General features: G+C 40.6%; 1 protein-coding gene across 1 annotated transcript; it reads right to left on the reverse strand.

Moving 5' to 3' along the window:
- Positions 1–7,175: 7,175 nt before the first annotated feature.
- txnrd3 (thioredoxin reductase 3) lies at positions 7,176–22,295 on the reverse strand. The gene is made up of 16 exons (XM_020593037.1): positions 21,911–22,295; positions 21,380–21,440; positions 19,078–19,187; positions 18,045–18,152; positions 17,807–17,879; positions 17,596–17,715; positions 17,330–17,472; positions 16,739–16,854; positions 15,323–15,548; positions 14,912–15,004; positions 13,844–13,920; positions 11,378–11,534; positions 11,113–11,220; positions 9,635–9,730; positions 9,386–9,520; positions 7,176–7,486 (listed from the first exon to the last, which is right to left on the reverse strand). The coding sequence occupies exons 1-16, from the start codon at positions 22,025–22,027 to the stop codon at positions 7,424–7,426; spliced, it is 1,803 nt and encodes a 600-aa protein (XP_020448693.1). The 5' UTR covers positions 22,028–22,295; the 3' UTR covers positions 7,176–7,423.
- Between the last annotated feature and the right edge of the window lie 1,782 nt (positions 22,296–24,077).

Raw genomic sequence — 24,077 nt, forward strand, 5'->3', positions numbered from 1 at the left:
CCTTGCATTCCTCATGTCCATCTGCAGGCTCAGATGGATCAGATCCACACAGAAATCAGGATGGGTTAGGAGCCACGCGACTGATCAAACCTGATGGCAAGAGGGTGTGAAGCCTGTCGGTGTTTACTGTCTGAGAACGGAATGATGGGTAACCATCAGCAAGTATTCCCTGTGCAGCTGACCAGTCAGGCAAGAGGCATCAGCAGAGTTAATATGTTAAGAGGTTACAAAAGCAGGTCTGGCACAAAAATCTGACACTTTGAATCAGGTCTTCTCTAAATGAGAATAACTGATTTTGTCTTCCTTCTCTTATAACAGCTAGAAGGAGATGCAAAACAACTAAAAAAGACACAAAATGGCTACAGATACAAAACTCCCACAAACAAACTACAAAGACAAAATGACAAAAAGATGAACAGTGTGCCCTGACCATGATACTGCACTCACAGTTGCTTATCAGTAGAAGACTGGTGGAAAAGAGCAAAGTCCAGCTCTGCTGACAGATAAATGACTCAACACGAATCTGGCTCAAGCTCCAGTTTTAATTTGAAGGCAAAATACTCCATTTTCTTGAACTATGAACTACTGTAGGGCAGCACGGTGGGACAGTGGTTAGCACTGTTGCCTCACAGTGAGAAGGTTGTGGGTTTGTGACCTTTCTGTGCTGAGGTTGCATGTTCTCCTCATGCTTGCGTGGGTTCTCTCTGGGTACTCTAGCTTCCTCCCACAGTCCAAATACATGCGGCTTAGGTTGATTGGTGACTCTAAATTGCCCGTAGGAGTGAATGTGTGAGTGGTTGTTTGTCTGCGCGTTGGCCCTGCAATGGGCTGGCGACCTGTCCAGGGTGTACCCTGCCTTTGCCCGATTGCCGGCTGGGATTGGCTCCAGCGACCCCGTTTGGGACTGAGCGGTATAAAAAATGAATGAACTACTGTATTTACTCATATTTTGCAGGAGAAACAAACAGATAAATAAATGAAATATGACTAGAATGTGAAAATAAATGGCCTCTAACAGTAAAATGTGGTAACAGTCACATTATAACATTCTCTGAAAGCTCTATAGCAACCATCGTCATCATCAATGACAAGCAGAATGAGTAAAATGATCACTTGTTATTTTTTTATTATTCCAGCCATTTACAGTTAGAGAACAGATTCATCATCTTTTATTAAATTAACACTTATAAAGATCAATGACAATGACAAACAGCATGTTACTGTGAATCAAGGTAAATAAAGGTAAATATGTAAATAAGAGCCAAAATACATTTATGTGACTTGAGAATGGAATCAATTTGTTTTTGTTTCAAGGAATGCACTAAACGTTTAAATGTTCAATTTACTACCATGGTGAATCCCTGAGGATGTTTTTCCATGCTCTTTGACAAGGCAGCTGCTGAGGCACCGTCTACGTTCCAGCTTAAATCAGTTTGTCAGTGAAGAAAAGCAGGCAGACCTCTAGTCCCAACAACAATCAGCAAACACATGCAGTACAAAAAGGACATTTTGTAGTCTTCAACCCGACTGCTGGGGAAAACCTCAGATAGTATTTGAGTTCATATTTTGGAAATCATTGTTGATTCACAACCTTTTCAAAAATAAGTACATAAATAAAATGGACAGTTATTTTTATTAATGCACAGCACAGACAGTAGCATTGCTGTGGAAGCCCACTATTCGATTTAAATGACCGACCACTGTCAGGCCATGCTGCCATAAATCTGTTGGGTCCCATGACAGGCGACACCATTCTCTGGCAATGACCTACCATGCCTAAACACTGGCCTAACATACTTTTAGAGCTGGAAATATGCAGCAGCTTGAGCCACATTGTACCGGAGCTGGGGTGGCCATATACACTGGCTCGAGTGGCAGTTTCATCTAATTGCAACAGCCCACTCAGCTCAGATTAAACTACAGTGGCACAGCTGGCTTGTTCAGGTGTCCCACCACCATCATTCTCACCAGCAGCCACTACTCAGTGAAATATCTGTTATGACAACTAATGTCACAAGGAGCCTTAATTATGCATCCCCTGTCAGATAAAGTAAAAAGTAAATAATAGTTACTAACAGGATAGTACTGAGAATGTCAGGACACTGGAACAATTCCTCCACACTTCATTGTTTGCCTAGCTGTTTGGCGGCATGCATATGAAATGAGAAAACAGTGACATAATGCAGAGTGGGTATCTGACAGAAGCCCAGGACTCAACTCCCATTTATTACAGCAGAAGAGGAGGAAACACCCACTGATTTACTGGGAACACTGTGTACAGAAGCAACAAACTCCAAAGATGCTTACCAGTGCAAGAGAATATGAGTTTCTCCAGTAAAATAAATGGTGATGCCCTGATGCAATTTGTGTGTGAATTAATAAAACAAACCGTACTTCACTTACTATAAATTTATTACATTTATTTTGATGGTGTATTAACTTGTGTCCTAACTTTTCTGAGGATTATGAGTTAGCTATAATAAAATATACTGTTCAGCCAAGTGTCCTGTCAGTGCTTTCAATGCCACAACAGGGTGCGGACATTTATGAGACTGGGCTGCCATCTAAAGGCTAGCACCTGTCAGCAGCAGAGTGTGCAGAAGCCTGGATGTTCTGTCGATCAGCTCGTGCCCAAAAGCATGAGTTAGGTCAGCTGGAGATAATTTTCATTGGCCATAAAATGCATATTTTAATTAAATTGCATGTCAACAACAGGATGCTGAGTTATGCGTTGTTCACATCTTTTTCCTGATGCGCCTCTAGTATGTCCACAGGGTTAAACACTCCAATAGATTTTCTTAAACTGGAACATCCTACTCTAAGTTTCTGTATTAAATGATAATGATTAGGCTGCTGTCATCCCTATTTAGGTCTCATCAGTGAGTCTGTTCATTATCATTTATCAGCCATTTCTTTTACAGCAGTTGATCACAGCAGCTTCTGAAAATATACATTTAAAACACCACCATAAACACAAATAGAAAGACAATTTTTTAAATTCGTCACATGTCCATTCACAGTTGCAGACCTTCAAGAATTTCATTACTCTGTGATTGTTTGTCCTGTCAGGGTCTTGCCTTAGAGAGAGAAAGAGACTACACCCTTCATCTTATTTGTTACAGGAAATGCTTATTTCCTGTAACAATCACACACCACACACCACTATTGACTGCATTACTCAGCTTCAAAAAAAGATATTTCATATCTTATTAATCATTAACTATGTTATATAGCATGCCCATTTCTAACAGGTAGATTAATCATTTCCTCCAAATACAATCCAAAGAAATTAACAACTAACATATTTGATTATGTAAGCATGGATTTCACCGGCAGTTTGTTCTGGCCAATGATGACAAGGCGTGTGTTGAAACCAGCAAGTCACGGTGAGACAGGAATGACTTTTGACTTCTCAGTGTTTAAATGCCATACTATCAGCGAAGGCTTGAGCTTCCTTCTGGCAGTTTCTTGCTTTTCCAAAATCCTTATCTACCTCATCCACAATGGTGTTATTAGAAGCAGGAGTGAATGAAAACTGGCAGTTCTTTTAAAAGAGGGCTATATCAATGTCATGTTAAAACATAATTACAAAGGTCTTAGCTTTTCACAGTCGGATAATATCAGCATTAATACAGGGAAGCAAACAGATTTAAAAGTGGCAAGACAGAGGAAGAGGTGAGACTGAGGTCAGGTTCCAACAGTAGCTATTTCAAAAGTCACTTCCTTTTTGGTGTGTGGCCATGTGAAAAGGTTCAGTTTTTGCAAGGTTGTAGGCTGGTTGTTGTAAGATATTCTCAGAAGTTAAGTGGGGAAAAAAAACCTTGGGCCTCAACAAGACAAAGAAAATGAAAAATGTTTCTACTCTGTTAACGGAGATTAATTTTGATCATATATTTTTGATTTGTTCTCTAACACATACAGAACATAAGAAAAATATGGATGGTTTGGATATTCTGGGGACGTTTCATCACTGAAAGAGACACACAACATCAGCAGAGACACACAACAACCATAAAGAGGCAAAAAAAGGCGACAGAAATAAAACGAACACAAAAGAACAAACTGACGACAAAGAGACGCAAAATAACTACAAAGAGATGCAAAATTACCAGGAAGATGTAAAGCCACATCAGAGACACTAACTCACTACAAGAGAAGCAAAACAACCATAAAGAGATGCACAGCACAACACAGACACAACCTGCCCTCAGAGACAAAAACCGAAAACAGATGAGAACTAAATAAAATGCAAAACCACAAAGATGGAAAACAACAGAGACACAAAACAACTATAAAGATAATTAAAAATGATCATAAAGAGATGCAAGACAAGTGGAAAGAAAAAGTGACCACAAATGCACAAACTAGACAAACATGCAAAGTGACCTCAAAAATGGAAAACAACAGGCATCAAGCATTTATGCACAAGATTGTTTTCCTTTTCACTTAATAAAAAGCCCAGACTTTAATGTAGCTTCTCTTTGTAAATGTGTTGTAACATTAACTTAGGAACTTGGGGGGGAAATGATACAAAACAAGCAGATGTGTTTTATTCCAATCCCCAATACTGAGGCTATTCAGACCATTATGTAACTTCTGTTCTCTTTGGCAGTAATGGAAAACAGCACAATTGCTTTTACTTTATTAAGGGGAACTGATTACAGTGAAACTCAGGTGTATAAAGTTAAGTCGCACAGACTTACAAGTACCTGTTTAATTGGGCATTTTGAGAGAATGATCAGCTCTTCAAGGCAGGGTTAGAGAGGTTCGCTGCACAGGCACAGCACCTGATGTATTAACAAACTGAGCTGCTGGTGGTGGTGTTTGCACTTTACCTCTGAATGCATGAGAATGTAAACCAACAGTACATAAAGTGTGCTGGCTAAGCACCACACAAGTCAGAGGCAGAAACAGTCGCTCAGGTACATTCCAGCTTTGAACCTTCAGTCCAGGCCTGTTTTTGTGTGCAGTGAATCAGTCGATATCACTCAGAAATCGTCCTCAATAAAATGGTTATCAGCCAAATAATCTCATCAAAGCCTGAGTTGTCATGGCACCCTGTGCAGGTGACAGCGTTTTTAGATGTGAGCCGGTGAACCCAACAAAGGCTTCGCACCAGCACCGGTGCTATTCATAAAGACCGCCACTTGTGGAGGCTGAATAGTCCCACAGAAGCACAGACATCCAGAGGAAATGATGCTATTGTTTCCCCGCTCTCTGATGTAAATAGGTTGCCCACTTTAATGGCATGATTTTGATCCGCTATAACCACGTGTTTAATGGCATGATTTTGATCCGCTGTAACGTGTGACCACCATTCAAACTTCCCCTCTCCTTGTGAATCCCCAAGGGTTCAATATCATACAATATGAAACAAAAAATATTGACATTATGATGTAAAATAATGAACCAGTAAATTCTGAATTAATAAAATCAAGTCATGTGGTTATCAAAAATGTCACATTCTTGTCACAGTAACAGAGCCTCTTTTGTATTTCATGTTCAAACAAAACACCCTTTTCTAAAAATCTGTTAACATTTTCATTTTCCCAATAACATGTTTTGTATACATTATCACTTTAATATTTTACTAAATGAGAGTAAGTTCAAAATGTATTGGTTAATTTACACTGTATATTTTACACCATTTATTAATATCATGTCACATTTACTTGTGGGGTCCATATAGACAATACCGAGACTAGTCGGAATGTAAAGGCTAAATCCTTTAAATGTGAAAAATAAAAACTCTGCTCAAAACTATAAGCATTTATTTCACACCACATCTGTCAGAGGGGAGCATGGAAGCAGTCCTTATTGGTTGCTATAAAGCTGAATAATTCACGCCATCCACTGAAGCCTAACAAAATTCACTAAGCAATGTTCCAACTAACACACACACACACACACACACACACACAATAACCTTACTAGCTAATTGGAAAATATAACCTGCTACATTCATTCAGTTTGTTAGTTCTGAACTAAGAGGCGTTCTGCTTCCTGAAGCCTTTGGATAGCAGGTCACAGATTACTGCTATCTTCCAATTCAGGCATGCCATGTATAATAATCAGGCAGGTGAACAAGTAAGAAAACATTCAAGGTTTTTGGGCAGGAACGCATAAAAAGGCTGAGAAACCTTGCTGTGTGATAAGACACTAAAAGCCATCAAAATACTTCTTAATTTTTATGAGGAATGTTAATTTCATAGCTTTCGATCAATCTGAAACAGCTTCCCACAAGTGAAGAGATGTGACAAAACTTTAGGTGAATTCCTCCTTTATTTAAATCCTCAGAGAAAAGTAACCTACAGTGGTCTGACACCAACAAACAAGTAATTTATACAGATGACAACTGTCGTTCACTGATGACAGAATACCAATACCCAATACTCTAAGAGACTGAACATATCCTTTACATATACATAATGCAGAGGCAAACAGCAAAATGGAACAGACAAGCATTAAATTAAGAGTAAAAAGGTGAGAATTTGTTTTCTTATGCAACATTGAATACAACAAAAGTTGCATCTTCCATTCAGTTCTATTGGCAAGTGTTGTGATGCAGCACACCAAAGGTTTGTAAGGTGTAGATTTTCTGGGTCCTGACCCCATTTGTTTAGATGAACACTGGTGGAGGTGAAGGGATTTCACTTCAAGGCAGAAACCCCTAGTGCCAGTAGTGCTACCACACAGTCAGGACAAATACTGACAGCAACATGTACATATCGGTTTCATCTGAAAGACCTGGTAGGAGGAATGTGTGGAATGATGGCTTAACAAAACAAACATGATGCCATTTAACTGACTCACACACCAGATTAATAAAATTTCCATCACAAACTGGAGCCGGGTTCAGAGTGTGCATCTGTTCAAACCCTGGTTGAGTGCCAATTTTAACCTGCCTTACTAAAGTCAAACCCAGTCTGTACAGCAGATTTATGCTGGGGGTCAATAATAAACTTTTGAAGTTGGGGGTTGGACAAAGGGTCTGGGGCGCCATTAGGTGCTTCTGCAGAGGGACATCGATCCTCGCCCACCTCAGTAGCTGGGTTATGGGCGAGGACGTCAAAAACAGCCCAAACACTTTGTGGTAATGTGTGATGGTGCTCCTCTGAGAAGGACACACTTGTGAAGCCCAGGAGAGTTCAGCAGAGTAACCCCGCTGTTCAGCAAAAAAAAGCTCAGCCGAAGACTCACATCCTCAGCTTCTTCCTCTCACCTTGAAGCTCCCAGACAGCCTAAATGATTTCACTGACTTAGAGCCTGGCATTGGTTCTTTGTTTATCCTGAGAAACAACTGTCCTACAAACGAGTGGACGAAGGTGATGACAAGTTTAAAGGCTGACTGGGAACCAAGATGGGAGGGGCTAGTAGGAGAGTCTAATGTGAGAGCAGCCTGCTAAACGAGCAGGGTTTAACCTCAGCAGCCGGCCTGGGTGACGTCTCCGCCGGAGCTCTTGGTCACCTCCAAAGTGGTAAAGATCTAAAAGGATCAGCAGACACACATGAGGCAGTGCAGCTCTGACAAATTTCAGGAGCACACAAAGATACAAAACCTGCTGGTTGAAATGCGATGGCGATTTAATGTGTAAAACTGTGAATGGCTACTTAAAGAGGAAGACTGCAAAACCCATACAGATCATCATGAATTTCAGATGATATGTAGACCCAAGTTCATTACAAGATGAAAATGCAAATAGTGTAAAACAACAAACAAAAGGCACCTGAAGTGCTTAATGTGCTGCAATTATCAAGACACTACATTATCATAATTAATGAGTAGTGCTAAGATCTTAAGCTATTATAATTAAGTAAGCCAATTAATGCACAGAATGAAGATCAGTGGAAGAAACACTTAAATATCTATTCAGCAACAATCTGTGATTCAAACCCTCTTGAACTAGATAAAAGAAACAGACACACATTAATACTTTAAGCTGTTGCCTGCTGTTTTATGTGGCCTCATCAAACCTGTCTGGTGCAACATCATTCACACTGAATTTGAGGGGAAACGTAGCCAAGCGAGGGAGTAGGAAATAATCTCAAGTCATCTAGATTATCAAGGTCACCATTTTTACTGCATATCATACTGTATATAGGACCCAAGTCTTTAAAATCAGCTTGAGGTGTACTGACAGGACAGCTGTCTGAGTTCAGCAAGTTCGTTATGCAGAGTTTCTTTTTTTCCTCTCCATTCATACGATTCTACAGATCTGAGTTCATCACAAACGTAATGTATTTGAATTTCTGATGAAAACACAACAGAAAGCTAGGCTATACAACATCAAGCTGTTAGATAAACAGACCAGCTTCCTTCTGACTACCCCTTATGTTGTAAAACTTGAATGGTGTTTGTACTGGGTTTATTTGGAGCTGGGGCCCTGAATTCTGTTGTCTGCAGTTATTGATGCTAGACGGAATGGACGGTTTGAAGCATATATATACACACGTATTACTTTACATTTTTAAACTGTGTTATACATGTAAAGTGGGTCAGCCACTGCTGCCGCCAGTGTTTAACGATTATGGTACAAACAGCAAAAAGGGGGTGGAGCCATGAGACTGAACCTACCGTAGGGGAAGAATTACGCAGTGGGCTGTGCTGCTCCACACATGCAAAGATGCCCATTTTTATCCTCTGACCTCACAGCTTTTCTAAACTGGTTTAGTTTTACTTTGTATGTTTTTACCACTGTAAATGTAAACATTACCTACTGATCCCTCAGGGGGACACAGGACAGTTGGTGTCTCTTAGTCGTCGAGGTTTGGGTTTGCTTCTGCTATGGCTATTTTCAGTACAGCTAGCAGCACAGTGAAATTTATTGGTGCATCTGTCTACAACCACTCATTTACTCTGCAGTTTTTTCATGAAGCCTGCAGATGATAGAGTGTGTGCACCTTAAGCCTGCAGGTACACTGCTTAGATTGTTTAGAATCTGCAGCATTTAAAGACATTTTAATAGCACCCTTGTTTTGTTCACTGTCTCAGCTAATGCAGGAGTTGGTAGATTGCTGGTCTGTGTGTCAGTTATACTGATGTCTTTCACCAGCTAATACTAGAATAGCAGACCAGAGGTGTTTATGTACTTGTTGCAGCCATGAGGTGCCATCTCTGCCTTCTGTGACTGGTTAGAATCTTTGCTCACAAACATCAGAAGGAATTATCTGTGCACTGCTGCCAAAACGTTTCATAGTGTGGCTTTAACACAGTCAAGAACTAAACTGTATAGTACAATAGATGAATTTAAACGTGTATCCATTATTAGTTCAATCTATGCCATAATCAGTCTGCTGCTGTAGAAGCAGCCAACAAACTGTATGAAGCAAACCTGACTGTAGATGGAAGGTTTATTTTAAAAAGCGCTAGGTTCTGTCTTCTTACCTCAGCACAGGTTGGGTGGATGCCGATGGTGCCGTCCAGCTGCTCCTTGGTGACTCTGCATTTCATGGCGGCACCGAAGCCCTGCGTCACCTCTCCTGCATTTGGTCCCAGGTAGTGGAACCCGATGACTCGATCCTACAGTGTGAGAGCACAGAAATGAAGACAGAAACATTCATGCAACATACATCAAGGAGCTCAATTTGTTGGTAGCTATGGTCTCAGAAATGTTACAGGTAGTAATAGTCATACATTGTCCAGTTTATTGCAGATGATCTTTGCGTAGCATGTGTTGTTGTCCCTGCCGGGCACAGTGAACTCCAGAGGCCAGAACAGACTGTGGTACACCTGAACACAGACCAGAAACACACTGAAGGTCCATGACAGCAGAACCAGCAAAGAGCTGCATTTTATTAGCAGTGAATCACATCATTTCAATTTCAGCCTAGTTCATGTTATTGCATTAGACGGCTTCCACCTCATATGGGCAGACAGGACATTGGACAGCGGTAAGAGAAAGGCAGGAGGACTGGTAGTATTTGTGTATGATAGCTTGTATAAATATGCACATCACTATTAAGGAACAAGTCTGCTGTGGGAATTTTTTCACATTAACGCATTACCCCTCCCACCCAGGTAGATCAGATCACAACCTGGGTCATCTTTTGCCTGTGTACAAACCCCTCATGCACAGAGAGCCTGTCGTTACCCTCACAGTAAAGAAATAGTCTTGGAAGACTGAAGAGGCCCTGAAAGACTGCTTTGACATAACTGTGTGGGAAGAACTGCGACCCACAGGGGGAGGACACTGACAATATCTCACACTGCATAATGGACAATATTAACGTCTGTGTATAGAACATGGTACCCACGAGGACTGTTTGGTGTTTCTCCAACAACAAACCCTGGTTCAACCATGAAGAAGAAAAAGAGGGGCTTTAGATCAGGAGACAAGAAGGAACTGAGAGCTGTGCAGAGGACACTGAGGGTGAAGATCCAGGAGGGGAAGGCCAGTTACAGGAGGAAAATGAAGGGACAGCTGCAACAGAACAATGTCAGCAGAGTCTGGAAAGGCCTTAAAACCCATCTCTGGCCACAAGAAGTCTGACTCCCAGTCTGGAGGGGACCAGAAGTGGGTGAATGGCCTCAATCTATTTTTCAATAGATTTAATCATCCTCCTGCTCCTCCCGCTACAGTCATCCCTGCTGCAGGTCACTTCTGCACTCCCAATGAGCTGCCCCGCCCCCTCGACACAACTTTAATAACTTTGTTAATACAAAATACAGGGTTCCTTATGGCTGTATACATATTACAGCCATAGTCCTATTCTTACATGATGTTATGAATATATGCCAGAATATTTTCTATATATCCATTTTCAAATAAAAACGTCCCTGTGCCGGAAATCCAGCACAGTGGTGGGGAACTTTAAGCCCTGGGAGAGGCTTCTGATCAAGCCAAACTGAAAGGAACATATCGTAACCGAGCAGTTTTTCAAGCAATTGTGCAATTTGACTGTTGAACAAATACCGTAATACTTGTACACACGACTCACATTTCAGTTAAATCTGCACATCCTTGACAATTTATATGTTCATCGATGTTCAAATCAGAGCTGGATAATGTGAACACAGTGTTAGAGGCAGGCCTTCACTCAGGACAGGCGAAGGGTTCACAGTCAGGAACTAGGTAACTCATATATATTCAGATTGCTGTGACTGTGTGTTACCTCTAAATTCTCCTGTCCATAGAGCTCAGTGGCCCTCTCCTCCGACAGACCACAGGAGCCATACTCCATTGGGGTGAAAACTGTTGTGGGAACGTTGATGTAGTCACACTGCCAAACAGAGTTATTTAAAGTTTGTCAGGGATGAAATCCTCCTGCTGTCACATGTCATGTAACATTCCAGTGATAACCGAAGAGCTAAAGATTTGACAAGGAAAAAAAAGTTCAGCACATCTACAGTACAACTGCCTCTCAACGCTGATGGTACCTTAAGGGTTGATCCCCCATAGAGGCGCCGTGCCAGCAGCTTGCCAGCCTGGATGGCCACAGGTGTCAGCTCCCACTTGTCTTGCAGAATGTCTCCAATGGCATAGATGTGGGGAATGTTGGTCTGCTCTTCATCGTTCACTGGAATTTTTCCGTTCCTGTAGGATTGTAGAGGTCAGCGAGCAACAAACCATACTTCACTTAAACTATGACTTTTTTGCAGAGCAAAATGACATTTATTACTGCCCATTTATTTACTGCCCATTTAATTATTCTGAATCATTCTGACCACTGGGTTCACAGTGTGTCTCTACTTCATCTGAATATTATCATTTCATCAGAATGGTGATTTCTGGGCTTTGCTAGCAATAACTCGTGAATATTCACCGGGGGTTGGGATTCTTATGCATTATTATGTTTAAAAAAAAAAAAAAAAAAAAAAGGCAGATGACGAATCTTCATAAGCATTTGCATGTACACCATTCTGCAGAATGTGAGAATGTGCTACATTTCAATCACTGATGTGAGATCAACGGATAGTTTTACCAGTGAAGACGTCTCACTTTGTTAAACTACAGAGAAACACTCAGTTCACTGTTTATTCAGTGGAGTTAGAGTAATGCCTCTTTACTAGTACTGTTGCCAATTGAAGGAATCTCTATCCACACCCACACCCACACCCACACACCAGGTTCCTTAGGAATTGAGTTTATGCTGGTTTGTACTGACAACAGGAAACACTCAATGTTAGATGCAAAAGTCTGACACTGACAAAGGCTTTCACATTCTCCTGTCTATTCACCTTTTATATGATGTCAACCTAACTACCAGTTAAATAAATTGAAACATTTCAACCAAAAAGTGTTAACATACTTGAGTACTGTGTGACAAAGTTCAGCTTTAAGCAGTGCAGCAAGAGATACACTTTTTTACCCTCAAAGCTTGCCGTAGCTGTATGTTCTGCTGCTGCTGGCACCATTCAGTACAAGTCATACAAACTTGCTCTCCCTTGACACTTCCCATGTGTGCTAATAGAGATGGGTATGAGCTCTTGTTCAGACTCGATTTTCTGATGCTAGTAGCACTAAACTCGTTCTCCTGCTACACTTCCTGTATGTGCGAGGTACTGCAGCTGCTTCAAATGGGACAATGGTGAGCTTTGCTAACAAGATTATGGGTGTCACTGGCACTCCAGTGGAGACGGCATTGAAAAGTCCTGCCGTCTCAAAACATTCAAATATTAAAACTGATGACCTACTCCTCGAACGGATATCCACACAATAGAATATGTGGGTCCAGCTCTACTGAATACTATGATCATAAGGCTAAGGCTGCAAAGTGGTGGAAAATTCCTGGAAACATTCCATTGGAATTAAAGCTAGGGAATTCTGGAAATATTCCAAGTTGGAAACTTTCCATGGGGATTAATTATAAATTTGGGGTTGTTTATACAAGCATTTTGCTTGGCAATAAGCAGACATGTATGCAAACACATGCAAATTTTAAAAAAAGAGACAACTGACAGATTTATCTCAGAGCAGAACTTTAATGCAGCCAATGCTTAAAAGCAGCCGTGTGGCTTCAGTAGTCCCCCTGTAATGTGCAGGATTCTAGAAATTATCTTTACAAGTGATAGAGGACTGCAGAGTTTATGCAGGGGTTGTGACCTTAGTAGTGTGCATGTGATTGAGAAACGTACAGGGTAGAAACTGAATCAGCATTAAAGGTGATTGTTTTAACCAAGATTATGCTGCTTGGATGATGTTCCAACTACATTTAAGTTCCCTGTTATAGGATAATTAGCAAGTCTGCAAATTTTCTGTTTATTCCCATGGAGAGTTTCCAACTTTGAAAATTCCCAGACAACTATTGCAAACCTATATTAAGACTAGGGCGTATGACTGAGCAGTCTTAGGCTGGCCTGTTGTCTGAACCTCTATTGGCCTCATAGGCTGAACCAGTCATTCACAAAACAGTAAAAAGACAACATCCTCAATGAACAGACTACATTCACAATACCTGGGAGAGAATGAATCATCAGTTGCAAGATGTATGAGTCATTTTAGCTTTAGCTCCAGTTTTCTAAAGTTGCCACCAAAGTTATAAATGTGCAGGAAAAAAGGACAACAGGGAGTGTACTGAGAAGACACACTAAGCCCCATTGAATCTGATCAAATTAGAGTAGACAATGTAAGATAATGACTTCAGGATGAAAAGCCCAATAGATTTTTTTCCTCTATTAAAACACTGCTGATACACTGAAAACTGCTTTCTCATCTTACTAACAAGACATCATTCCTCTCTCCCTAAACAAGTCTCCCCAGTGCATATGCACTCTGCCTCTTTAGAGCCATGAGATGGCATTAAGTGCTGAATCATCATGACTGTACCACGAGTCTTAAAGACACAGGCCACCACATGTAATGGGATCAGAGTACATAAATAAAACAGAGGGAGACAAACTTACTTGGGGTTGACTATGATCCCTGCCTTGTCCAGGCCAAGCTTGTCTGTACATGCATCTCGGCCCACTGCTATTAACACCTGAGGAGCAGAGAAATGAGGTATTTAGTTTAAACAAATTCCTCAGCCAGTGAAGCACTAATGCTTTATTTGAACAGGTACAGCTAAATATAAGATCAAAAAATTTAATTTTTTTTAAACTAAGATCTTAATTTAGTATTTATAATAAATTATTCTTTTTATTGGAGTTAATTTTATACTAAAAGTTTTTGTTCAAGTGCCCTTTTTAATTTCATATTGGCACATCCCTCAATGACACCTTTAACATGTCACTGTTTATTTCATGCTACAATTGAGGGGAGTAGTGGTGTCACCACTCTACCCCCCCCCCACCTTCCAGCCAAACACACTGCTCTCAGCATTAGCCAGTGAGGTCCCGTTAGCTACAGCAACAACAGCATCAGTTGTTCTGACTCAAATATAAAACAGACTAACATCACCACTGTTTATCAGCTAAACAAGGATGCTGGCTCACTAGCCAAGTGGGGTTGTGAGCTTTGGTTATTACAGGGCATCAAAGCGAAGAGACAGTGTTAACAGCGGCAGCTAGAGTGAGCTGGCTAATTCAAAGTTACCTTCTTTGTAATGCCAAGTAATTCTCAAAGCTCATGGGCTGGGAATGTAGGGTCTCCTACCTAACACCACTGACCAACATTACCAGCCTGGTTGTGCCAAGACCTACAAGCTAAAGACGCTTAAAGAGGACGATGCTGTTTATTTACAGTTTAAAGTCAGCACAGCCGTGGCTCTCTGGCTAAATCTGCTAGCATTTGTTGAGATAGCATGCTAGAGAGCCAGAGGACATGGCTGAAATAAAACTGTTTTAAGAATGAAATAAGATTTCACAATAATGACTTTTTAATAGTTCTTCAATTATCTCACAATTTTTTTTAAACGTTCACTCATGATTATTAAATATTGAAGACAGTATTCCCTAAAAAAAGGCCTAGAAAGAAACAAAGAACTTGCACAGTAACAGAGTTAAGGACAAAAGGATGAAGTAATTACATACCGTGTTATACTCTCCCTCGATGATGTCGTCAGTCTCTGTTGACTTGGCTGTCACCTTCAGCCTGCCAGGAGATCCTGCTTCCAGCTCCTCTACCTGACACATACACAGGAGAGTCAGATGGAAAAAAGGTTGAGCTTCTGTCACACATCTAGCTGACAGACAGGGCTTCTTAGCAAAATGGTAAGACAATAAATGTGGTTGCTCACAGATCAAATTGTGAGGACTACCTGTTGCTTTTATTACTAATGGAGGTTCTCTTAAGATGAAAGTGTTTAAAATCACTCTAAAAACTGTTAAAGACTAGTTGCATAGTATAATTTTGATGGCTTAAGTTCCCACTGCAGAAACCCATATCAAACATATTTTGACAAAGGCAGGGTGCGCACACACACAGGTCTGGCCAACGCTCACCTTGATAGGGACATATTTGCGGATGAACTTGATGCCATGCTCCTCCATGTGCTTACCAGCACGGTTGGCCATGTCCTGGTCAAAGCCCCTCAGGAGGATGGACCGAACCATGATGGTGACATCAAGACCCAAGCCAGCCAGGAAACCGCCACACTCCAGAGCCACATACGATGCTCCGACCACCAGGGTCTTTCCAGGGCAGTAGGGCAATGAGAAGAGGTCATCACTGGTGAGCAAACACATACAGAGGGGGTCAAACAGCATGGTAAAAACTGAAGCTTTGGGGCTACTAATCCACAACATATCAGCTGCCCATTTGCTTTTTAGAGATTCTGCATTAAGGCTTTGTGTAGCAAGCACCATGAGGCCACTTGTTGCCTAGACTGTCAGAAAATCAACTGTGATGATTTTGACCACATTAACATGAAATGCAAAAGAGGGATGGGAACATATTTCTGAGCATTTAAAAAGACAACTGCATACGATACAAGATTTAAAATGACGCTACATAATGCTGGGCTGCTAACTTGCACAGCTAAAGAATATACAGCCTTTTTACGATTCCTCTGATTTATAACTCCTCATTGAAACATTTTCCCAGTGCATTTTTGTTAGCTTCCTAATCCTGTTTGGATGTTGTAGAAACAGTTGGTAAACCACTGTGCATTACACTTTAACGGAGATGCAAACAAATCAGATGCACATATTTAAAACAAGCCACACTGTCATGACCATTAGTCTTTTCTCTTGTAAAAACAGACCATGATGTTTGAAAACAATATATTACAGATCACACTTTTATGTGACTTGCCCTACTGGATTTTGTCACCTTTTTATCCTTGTTGTGCAATTTGGTAAATAGGTCCAACCTTAACGTACATCCATATATTGGACAGTGTCACAGTTGAAGTGTCCACAGGTGGAAGTATTGAGCAAAGTGGTGCTTGGCACACCAAAACGAGAAGGAAGACAAACTTAAGGGGGCTGGGGCTGCCTTCTACTGTAATGCACACAAGCTCAAGCTGACAAAAAAATAAAATAAGTGTTTCTCACAGAATTACATCCCAATTGTCACGGTAGCTTGGGGGGGGGGGTTAATGCCATCATTACATTGTTTTAAAATTAAATATAATAATGCGTTGGTGTCGTTCCACTAGTCAACTTTCAGGGGGCAGCCCCAATAATCTTCCTTAATATTTAGACAGCCGGGAGACTGCAGGCAGTGAAGCCACCTGTGGAGGATACAAGTGTCCAGATCCTTAAAGGATGGTATTGTGTCTTCACATGCTGCTGCACCCCTCTTCTCATTTTTTCCAGCTGTAAAGGAGCTCTGAATGGGCCTTCCAGTGACACAGTATGTTCCTGGATAGTGCTGGTGGTGTTAAAGCCACAATGTACTTGGTACTGTGCTCTCACCTGGTGATGCAATGCTCTTTGTCTCCAGGGATGCCCAGGTAGCGTGGCCTCTCACCTGTAGCCAGGATAAATTTAGCTGCTGTATAAAATGTCTCCTTCCCTCGTTTGTTTGCTGCCTGTCAGAAAATATAAACAGAAGCTCTGAGATACTGTTGAAGCAGGGAGAAAAATAAATACAAAAAAAAAGAAAAATAAATAAATCCCACTGTAATGTGTAATTTTGACTGATGATCAAGCAGAGACAGTGATGTTTGAAATGTCTGCTATTTGCTTTACTTTGTAGCTAGGGATGCCATCTATAGGAGAAAAGCCAACAACAAAATCATGAACAGCAGCAATGCTGAGAGGCAGCTACGAAGGGAGGCTAAATGTTTAGTAAGCCTGTTTCAAACGACAATAACAGGTTACCAAGATAGGCTAGATACCATTTCAAAGAATGCGGCTTATCAAAATTAAGAAAGATGTCATGCGTGGACTGACTAGAGTGGAAAATGCTGTCTGTCAACTCCCAGAAAACCGGTACAAAACAGGAATGCTAATTAAAACATCTGTGTGAGCACACTGAATGTTGCACGTCCCCATTCACTGTACCTTGATTTTGTGTGGTTCGATGAACTCTGCATAGGCATTGACATAGTTGACATTCTTGTCTCTCAGCGCCACCCGGTAGCCCCAGTTCAATGAACCAATGTAGTTGTTCACTGCCGTCTTCATAGTGTCCCAGTTGTGTTTCACTGAGTACGGACAGACATCCATCAGTGGAATAACAACTGACTCCTGAAAGGGCTTGCCTGTGATTTACTACAGGCAAACCCCGTAGTAAACTGACCTCCTGTATCGGTGCTCTGAGCCCTCACCTTTCTCATCAAACTCCCAGCCAAACTTGCGTGCATCCTGCATGGCAGTGCTCAACATGGCAGTCTGGTGCATTAGCTTCTTGGGAATACAGCCCACATTCACACAAGTCCCACCGAGACCTGATCACCATAGCACAACAATACCAACATATGGAAATTAACACCGCATCCCAGATATCCAACTAGGTATCCTGAAGTGGAAGCATCTTACCCCAGGTGGTTCCTTTTGGTGTGGGCACAACATAGTCCAGCACCATAACCTTCTTCCCCAATAGAGCAGCTTCCTGTTGGAAACAGAGCCAATGTTACTGTGGCTAATTGCTACATCAGCTTTAGTTCCACTGTGTTTCTCTGACAAGTATCAACCCCAATATTGCACAACAAAGCAACAGCCATTGCAATAAAGTTTCAACAAGTAACTCTGAACATGTTGCAGCTAATCTCGTTACCTTTGAGCAGGCCAGGCCTCCAGATCCTCCTCCAATCACAATCAGGTCATAGTCATAAACTTCATTTCCTCCATTCAGTAGCTGCTGCAGGCTTCCGTCATTATGAGCCTGACTCAAACATGAACACAATGCTGGTTAACAGAAAGACTCCAACACATCTAACAGATGTCTCAGTACAAACAAGGCCATCTTAATGCCACTTCATCTTCCTTTACTCCAACATGGATTCTTGTTAGCAGTGTTCTGCTCACTAGTCTCTAGTGACTGACGCATCTACTCCATTACCAATGTTCCACCTTCTCACTTGGATCTTTTCCATATTTTTTGTCTTCTCTGATATTAAAATGAGAATACTTGGATGCTGCAATGTTGGAGGAATAAAACAATATCTGAAGGCATCATCAAGGTCTCTGGGAAAAAAAGTCAAAACATTTTTCACTATTTTAGGACATTTGACTTTTTTTTTTTTTAGAAGACCAAATAATCAGTTTAACAAGATAAATAACTGACATATTACTCTATAATAAAAACACTAATTGCAGCCATATATATATATACATATAGTTAACACCAAGGTTTAGCCAACGAAACAATTAACAAGTCTTTGTTACTATTACATTTGAAAATCCAATAATTGTTTTAGCTGTTCAAGCAAAACTAACAGCAGTTTAACAATTAGAGTGAGGATTTCCTGCTTATCTTTGTCATACAACTATAAATTGAGTATCTTCAATGTATTGAATTGACAAAATGATCAATATGAATGTTCAACTTGGACCCAGAATGGTGAGTCATTTACAGTCTGTCATTTCATAAGACAATTCATTCATATTCCATTTCTCTATAGCTGGGAAGATGAACACACTGTGCACTGCAGGAGTGTTTCTTTTAATATAAAACTAGTGTGTGCCATCTGAACAAGCCACGCAATGAGATTAACATTTCATAGTAATCATGTATTCAGATATTTAACATCAGAAGGATTCTGAGCACAACAAAACTGGAAAAACAGATGCACACATCTGTTCTGTACCTGCATGGTTCTGTCACAGCCACCAACATGCGTCTTGTTGATGAAGACATTAGGAACAGTTTTCTGTCCAGTCATCTCAAGCAGCATCTCCTGGTAGTTGCTTCCATCCTCTGTACAGAAGGGTCAATGTTGTTTACATGCATGTTAACAGGTAGCGAATACCAATCATACCATCAATACATCTATTTCTCATATGGTAATAATTGATATTTTGCATCTTGATCAAATTTATGAAAACACAGTAAAAGAGGAAGAATGCCTTGACAAAATGTGTATTCATTGGGTTCATGATGTATCAGCAAACCTTGTAATGTCTTACCATGTATGAACAACATGCAGAAACAGAAACTGTTCTCAAGTAGTCACACAAAAAGTCTGCATATAGTTAGTTTAACCCATGGTTAAGTCTACCACCAGGCACAAAGTAGCACTGTTGCTATGGCAGGGACAGGTACTAATATTTTTAAGCACTGGCCCCATGGGGCACCAAGCCCCTAAGTTTGGTGGCCAAAGTACATTTTTGGTTGCCCAAATGTAAAAATAAATAAAAACAACGCAGACAAGGCAATTTCACACAACTTAACAGCCTCCCTTAACTATGACACTTCAATAAATGAAAAGATTCAAATTGAACTAAAAGATGCAAATGACATAGGATGTTTGTGGAACACACTGCGATGGTGAAGTGCAGGGGGCCTGAGACACACAGGGTCTCATTCTCGGCTGAGATCTGATAAAGCTTGGTGGCCACTTGCTTGGGGTGTATGGTGGCCACAGGTCATGGTTAACGGTTACCTGTAGTTTAACATCATCACCAATCTAGACTGAAAGTTAAACTGCAAACCAGATCTTTGCTCGAGACATCCTTTGATATGATTTTAATGTACACAAGTGATAGTGTAATCTAGAATACTACCTGTTGCAAAAATTGGACTGTAATGTTTTATCTATTGCAACCCATCCATTGGTCCAGGAAATCTGTCATGTTACAGGCTGGTAAGATTATACAGTAAACCATCTGTGGCATATGGAAAAACGAAAAAAAAAAAAAGACGCACAACATTCGAATGCTTAAACATTCAACTTTGATGTTAAATGCTGTCAAATTCCTCTTTCCGGTCAGCTTTGCACAGAAATGTTCCCACACAATTAAAACTGCTATCAATGTAGCTGAAGAGTTTCTTCATGAAGAAACATGTCACCCAGTGCAGCAGTGCTTCCCTAATGTGTTTTTAATCCCTTTTGAACAACTGAGGTCTAACACAGATGGTTAAAATAATCCAGGGACATTAACTGCAAACAGAAGCAGTTCATTGTTGTGTTAGAAATTAATAAATTAGTCAGATAATTATTAGACTTTAATGTGTTAGTAATGTAGTTTAGTAAGATTCAAAGTCTGCTCCTGTGTGCTCTGCTTCAAGGTTAGCGGCAAACCATGACACCGATTGTTTTTTTGTATTAATCTTGTGTAAGAATTATGTCTGAATGAATGTTTAGTTACACATCACGCATACAACATACACACACGGAATTCTTCATTTTGAAATGTCCAGCTGCTCCAAGCATGCGGAGCTCTAGATAATAGGAGACGTCAGACTGTCTCCAGCTCCTGATGTTTTTACAGCTGTCTGTGTAAGGGGTTAGTCCAAAACTGATAAATGTATTAGGCTCTATGTTTCCGGGTGCTTTTTTCCCTGCTCTCTTCTCCAGCAGCTTGTCTGAAGGAGGGAGCCCTGGGTTGTGTTCTGTAATCCTTTTTATACATATATATTTTTGTAAATAAACCAGCACTAAAATCAAGAAAGACTGACTCCTTTTTTACTCAGATCTGTCCAGTAAAAGAACTGGGGTACAACAGTTGGTTTAAGTCTCTTTATGAAGAGTGTGGAAAACAAGATTAATATAGAAAATGACTCACCCTATCCTTTAAATGTGATCACATTTGACAAGTTATTGATTAGTCTTCAACATCTCTATCTGCAACCTTACAGCCGAGAGTATGATGGATACAACTCAAGACAAAGCAGAGAAGCTATAGTTTACTGAGACATGGCAGGAGGCCAACTTATCTTGAGGAGTGACTCAGCATATTTTGTGCTGCTGCAAAGGAAGATCACAGTTCAGTCCAAGGTAAAACAACATCCTGACTACTATAGTATGGAGAGAAATCTGTTTGGGCTCAAACGGGACCATTAATATGTTTTTTTAGTAGAGTATAGTAAAGGATAGGGGGAAATGCCATTAAACGAAACAGCACTGAGCATGTTACTTCTGCAAATTGAACAAATGTCCCCCCTCTTACCTATGAGGTCCAACTCCACCACATTACACTCGACTTTTAGCTCTTTGAACAAGTCTTTGACCTAGAAAAACACAGGAAAGGTGATATTATTTTCCTCAGTCATGTGGTGTCACAGCCTGCAATAACCAATAACACGTTAGACCATTTCCTATTAGCGATGGTTCAATGAAAGTTGTTTAACTGTCCGAGAACTGAAATGCTCGACATTCAATGCTGACTATTAATCAACAAACATTGCAATTTTCAATATAATTCAGTGTTAAATGTTAACTAGAATTATACATGTGGGAACTTTAAAGAAACGCCACCGCTTTCTAAACAGGGTGTGTCTAATGTCAGCTAAGAACAGTAAACTATCTAACTTTTAAGTGGGACTAGATTCAGGTAAACTTTTTATCCAACCAACACTAGCTGTATAAAATTGCAAAGACTAGCCGGCAAATAGACGGACCCCGTCTATTTCGCGGGAGAAGGTGGAAGTTTCCGACCAGCCTAGCAAGTCTCCCCATTTCGACAAAACAAATACCTTACCTCCAGACAATACGGGCAGTAGCTTTTGCTGAAAACCACCACTCGATTGGTGTCAATAAGCTGCTGTATCCGAGATTTGAGTTCATTCTTCCCGGCGTCATTTTCGATGGGAGGCATTTTCAAGCAGTTTCCGTCCGCCTGCGCAAGGCAAGCTTTGACAGGCGCCTAACTAGAGATTGAGGGAGAAACCCAAACGAGGCTGCACCAACTCGTCTTGTCGAAAATGTACGACTGTCTCTCGAACCTTCTTCCAAGAAAAGATACCGGCGAACAGATCTTTGTTCCACTCCTCTACGTCTGATGTCAAATAGTCTACCTACCGCGCCAAACGTTTTTCACCATTTCATGTCTTGGTACTTTGGGTGCACTCGATCTTATGTACCTTCATCGCCGGTTATTGCATTGCTAAACACAGTCAACTGGAATAACCCCTCCCACACGGACAATTTCTTGCTTTAAAACGCGCCTACCTATAAAACGTCACAAGCTTTCCGATTTACGTAATGATTTACATGCCATAAAAGCGCATAACTATTAGACCCCTACGTACGCATATAAATCAAAGCATTTTAGAGTTAAATGCATGTTTACATAAAAAAACACAAAGCCCTGTAAGTAAGGGGGGTTTCAGGCACTTCTGGAAGAAACACCTCGTAAATTTAAAAAGAAATGAAACACTGAATGACGTGGATCCATTGAGGTCTAATCGCCTATTGATAGCAACTTAATGAAAAGCCGATTAGTAACAAAGTACATTTCTGTCTTGTACCTTTACTTTTCTGTGTTGGTCCAGGAGCAATTAATCTGTTATTTACCGCCATCCTCTGGTGAACATAGTGTATGACAAGTAAAAGGTGCACTATACCGTACAGTATAACTTTTAAGGGGTCTCCAGTCTTCTCCCCCTACAAGGCCTTTTATATCTAATTATATTCCCGTGGTCTATTCGTAAACGCACACCAAGCTGGCAGCAGGAGCCAACAGACCACTTACCAAGTGTGCTTACCACTTAGCCTACTAAATGTGCTTTATGTAATAGTGATAGGAAAAGTTATAAATCATGACTATCCATATTTATCTCTCAAATTTGTGTTGTGTTATTGTAGCCTACTATGACATGATATTTTCTGTTTACTGTTAACAGTGCCAGTCAAAGTAGGCTAGTTACAAGTGACGAGAGAATAACAGAACTGAAAGTTTCCAATATCAAAATCAAAGCAGCAGTAACCGAGAATTTAGTTTTTGGTCAAGCTCAAAAGTTGCCGGATCCTACATTTCCCATAGTGCAACATGAAAACAACACCTTTCATTTAAAGGATACCCCCCTTTAAAAGCCACAAAAAACATTATAGCCTACAACTGTTTCTACAGGCTGAGTAGTATTTATGCTAAATAAACACACACACCTGTTAGTGCTGTGTTGTTAATGCAGGACCATATCTAGCAGCACCTTGAGGTCACTGAGTGCCACTCTTTAGCTGCTAAATGTAACAGATGCTCATCACTACATGTAACTCCTTTCACTTTGTGATCTTGTACAAATGTTATTTAGCTGCTATAAATGTTTTCAAATTATACTGCATTTTCCTTTAATTATTTTGCACATTTAACCGTTCAGTTATATTTTCTGTAAATGTTATCTCCATACATGCAAAGCGAAGTGCTGTTTTAGATACTAAATCCCCTATATTTGCATTGTGTGTGTGTGTGTGTGTGTGTGTGTGTGTGTGTGTGTGTGTGTAAAAAGAGTAAAATTAGGTCATTTTTGTCAAAAAAAAACAACTATTAGCCTTTCTGTATAATAGAGGACATATGACAATGACCTTGGTTATTATACCACTGACATCAGCAGATATGGCACTATGCCTACATTTGTTTTAGCCTAATGAACTGTTGTACCCGGTACTTTTTACCATACTGACTCTGAGAGACAAGGCAGTCCAAGTAACTACAAAACAGTGCTGATTTATTCCATGAATACAGGTAAAAATTAACATTACACGCTCAGGTATCTTGCACCTCCAAACTGCTCGCAGGCAGATGTAAGATGAAAGCCCCTGAACCCACCAGGCCTATACATTATAGCCCCTCGGTTGGGCTAGCCCCATACTACACAGAAACGTCAACCGAGACGTCTCTGTTACCAGCTTTGCAGCTGGTCATAGCA

This window comes from Monopterus albus, unplaced genomic scaffold, assembly GCF_001952655.1.
Source record: "Monopterus albus unplaced genomic scaffold, M_albus_1.0 scaffold18.1, whole genome shotgun sequence".
Lineage (NCBI taxonomy): Eukaryota > Metazoa > Chordata > Actinopteri > Synbranchiformes > Synbranchidae > Monopterus > Monopterus albus.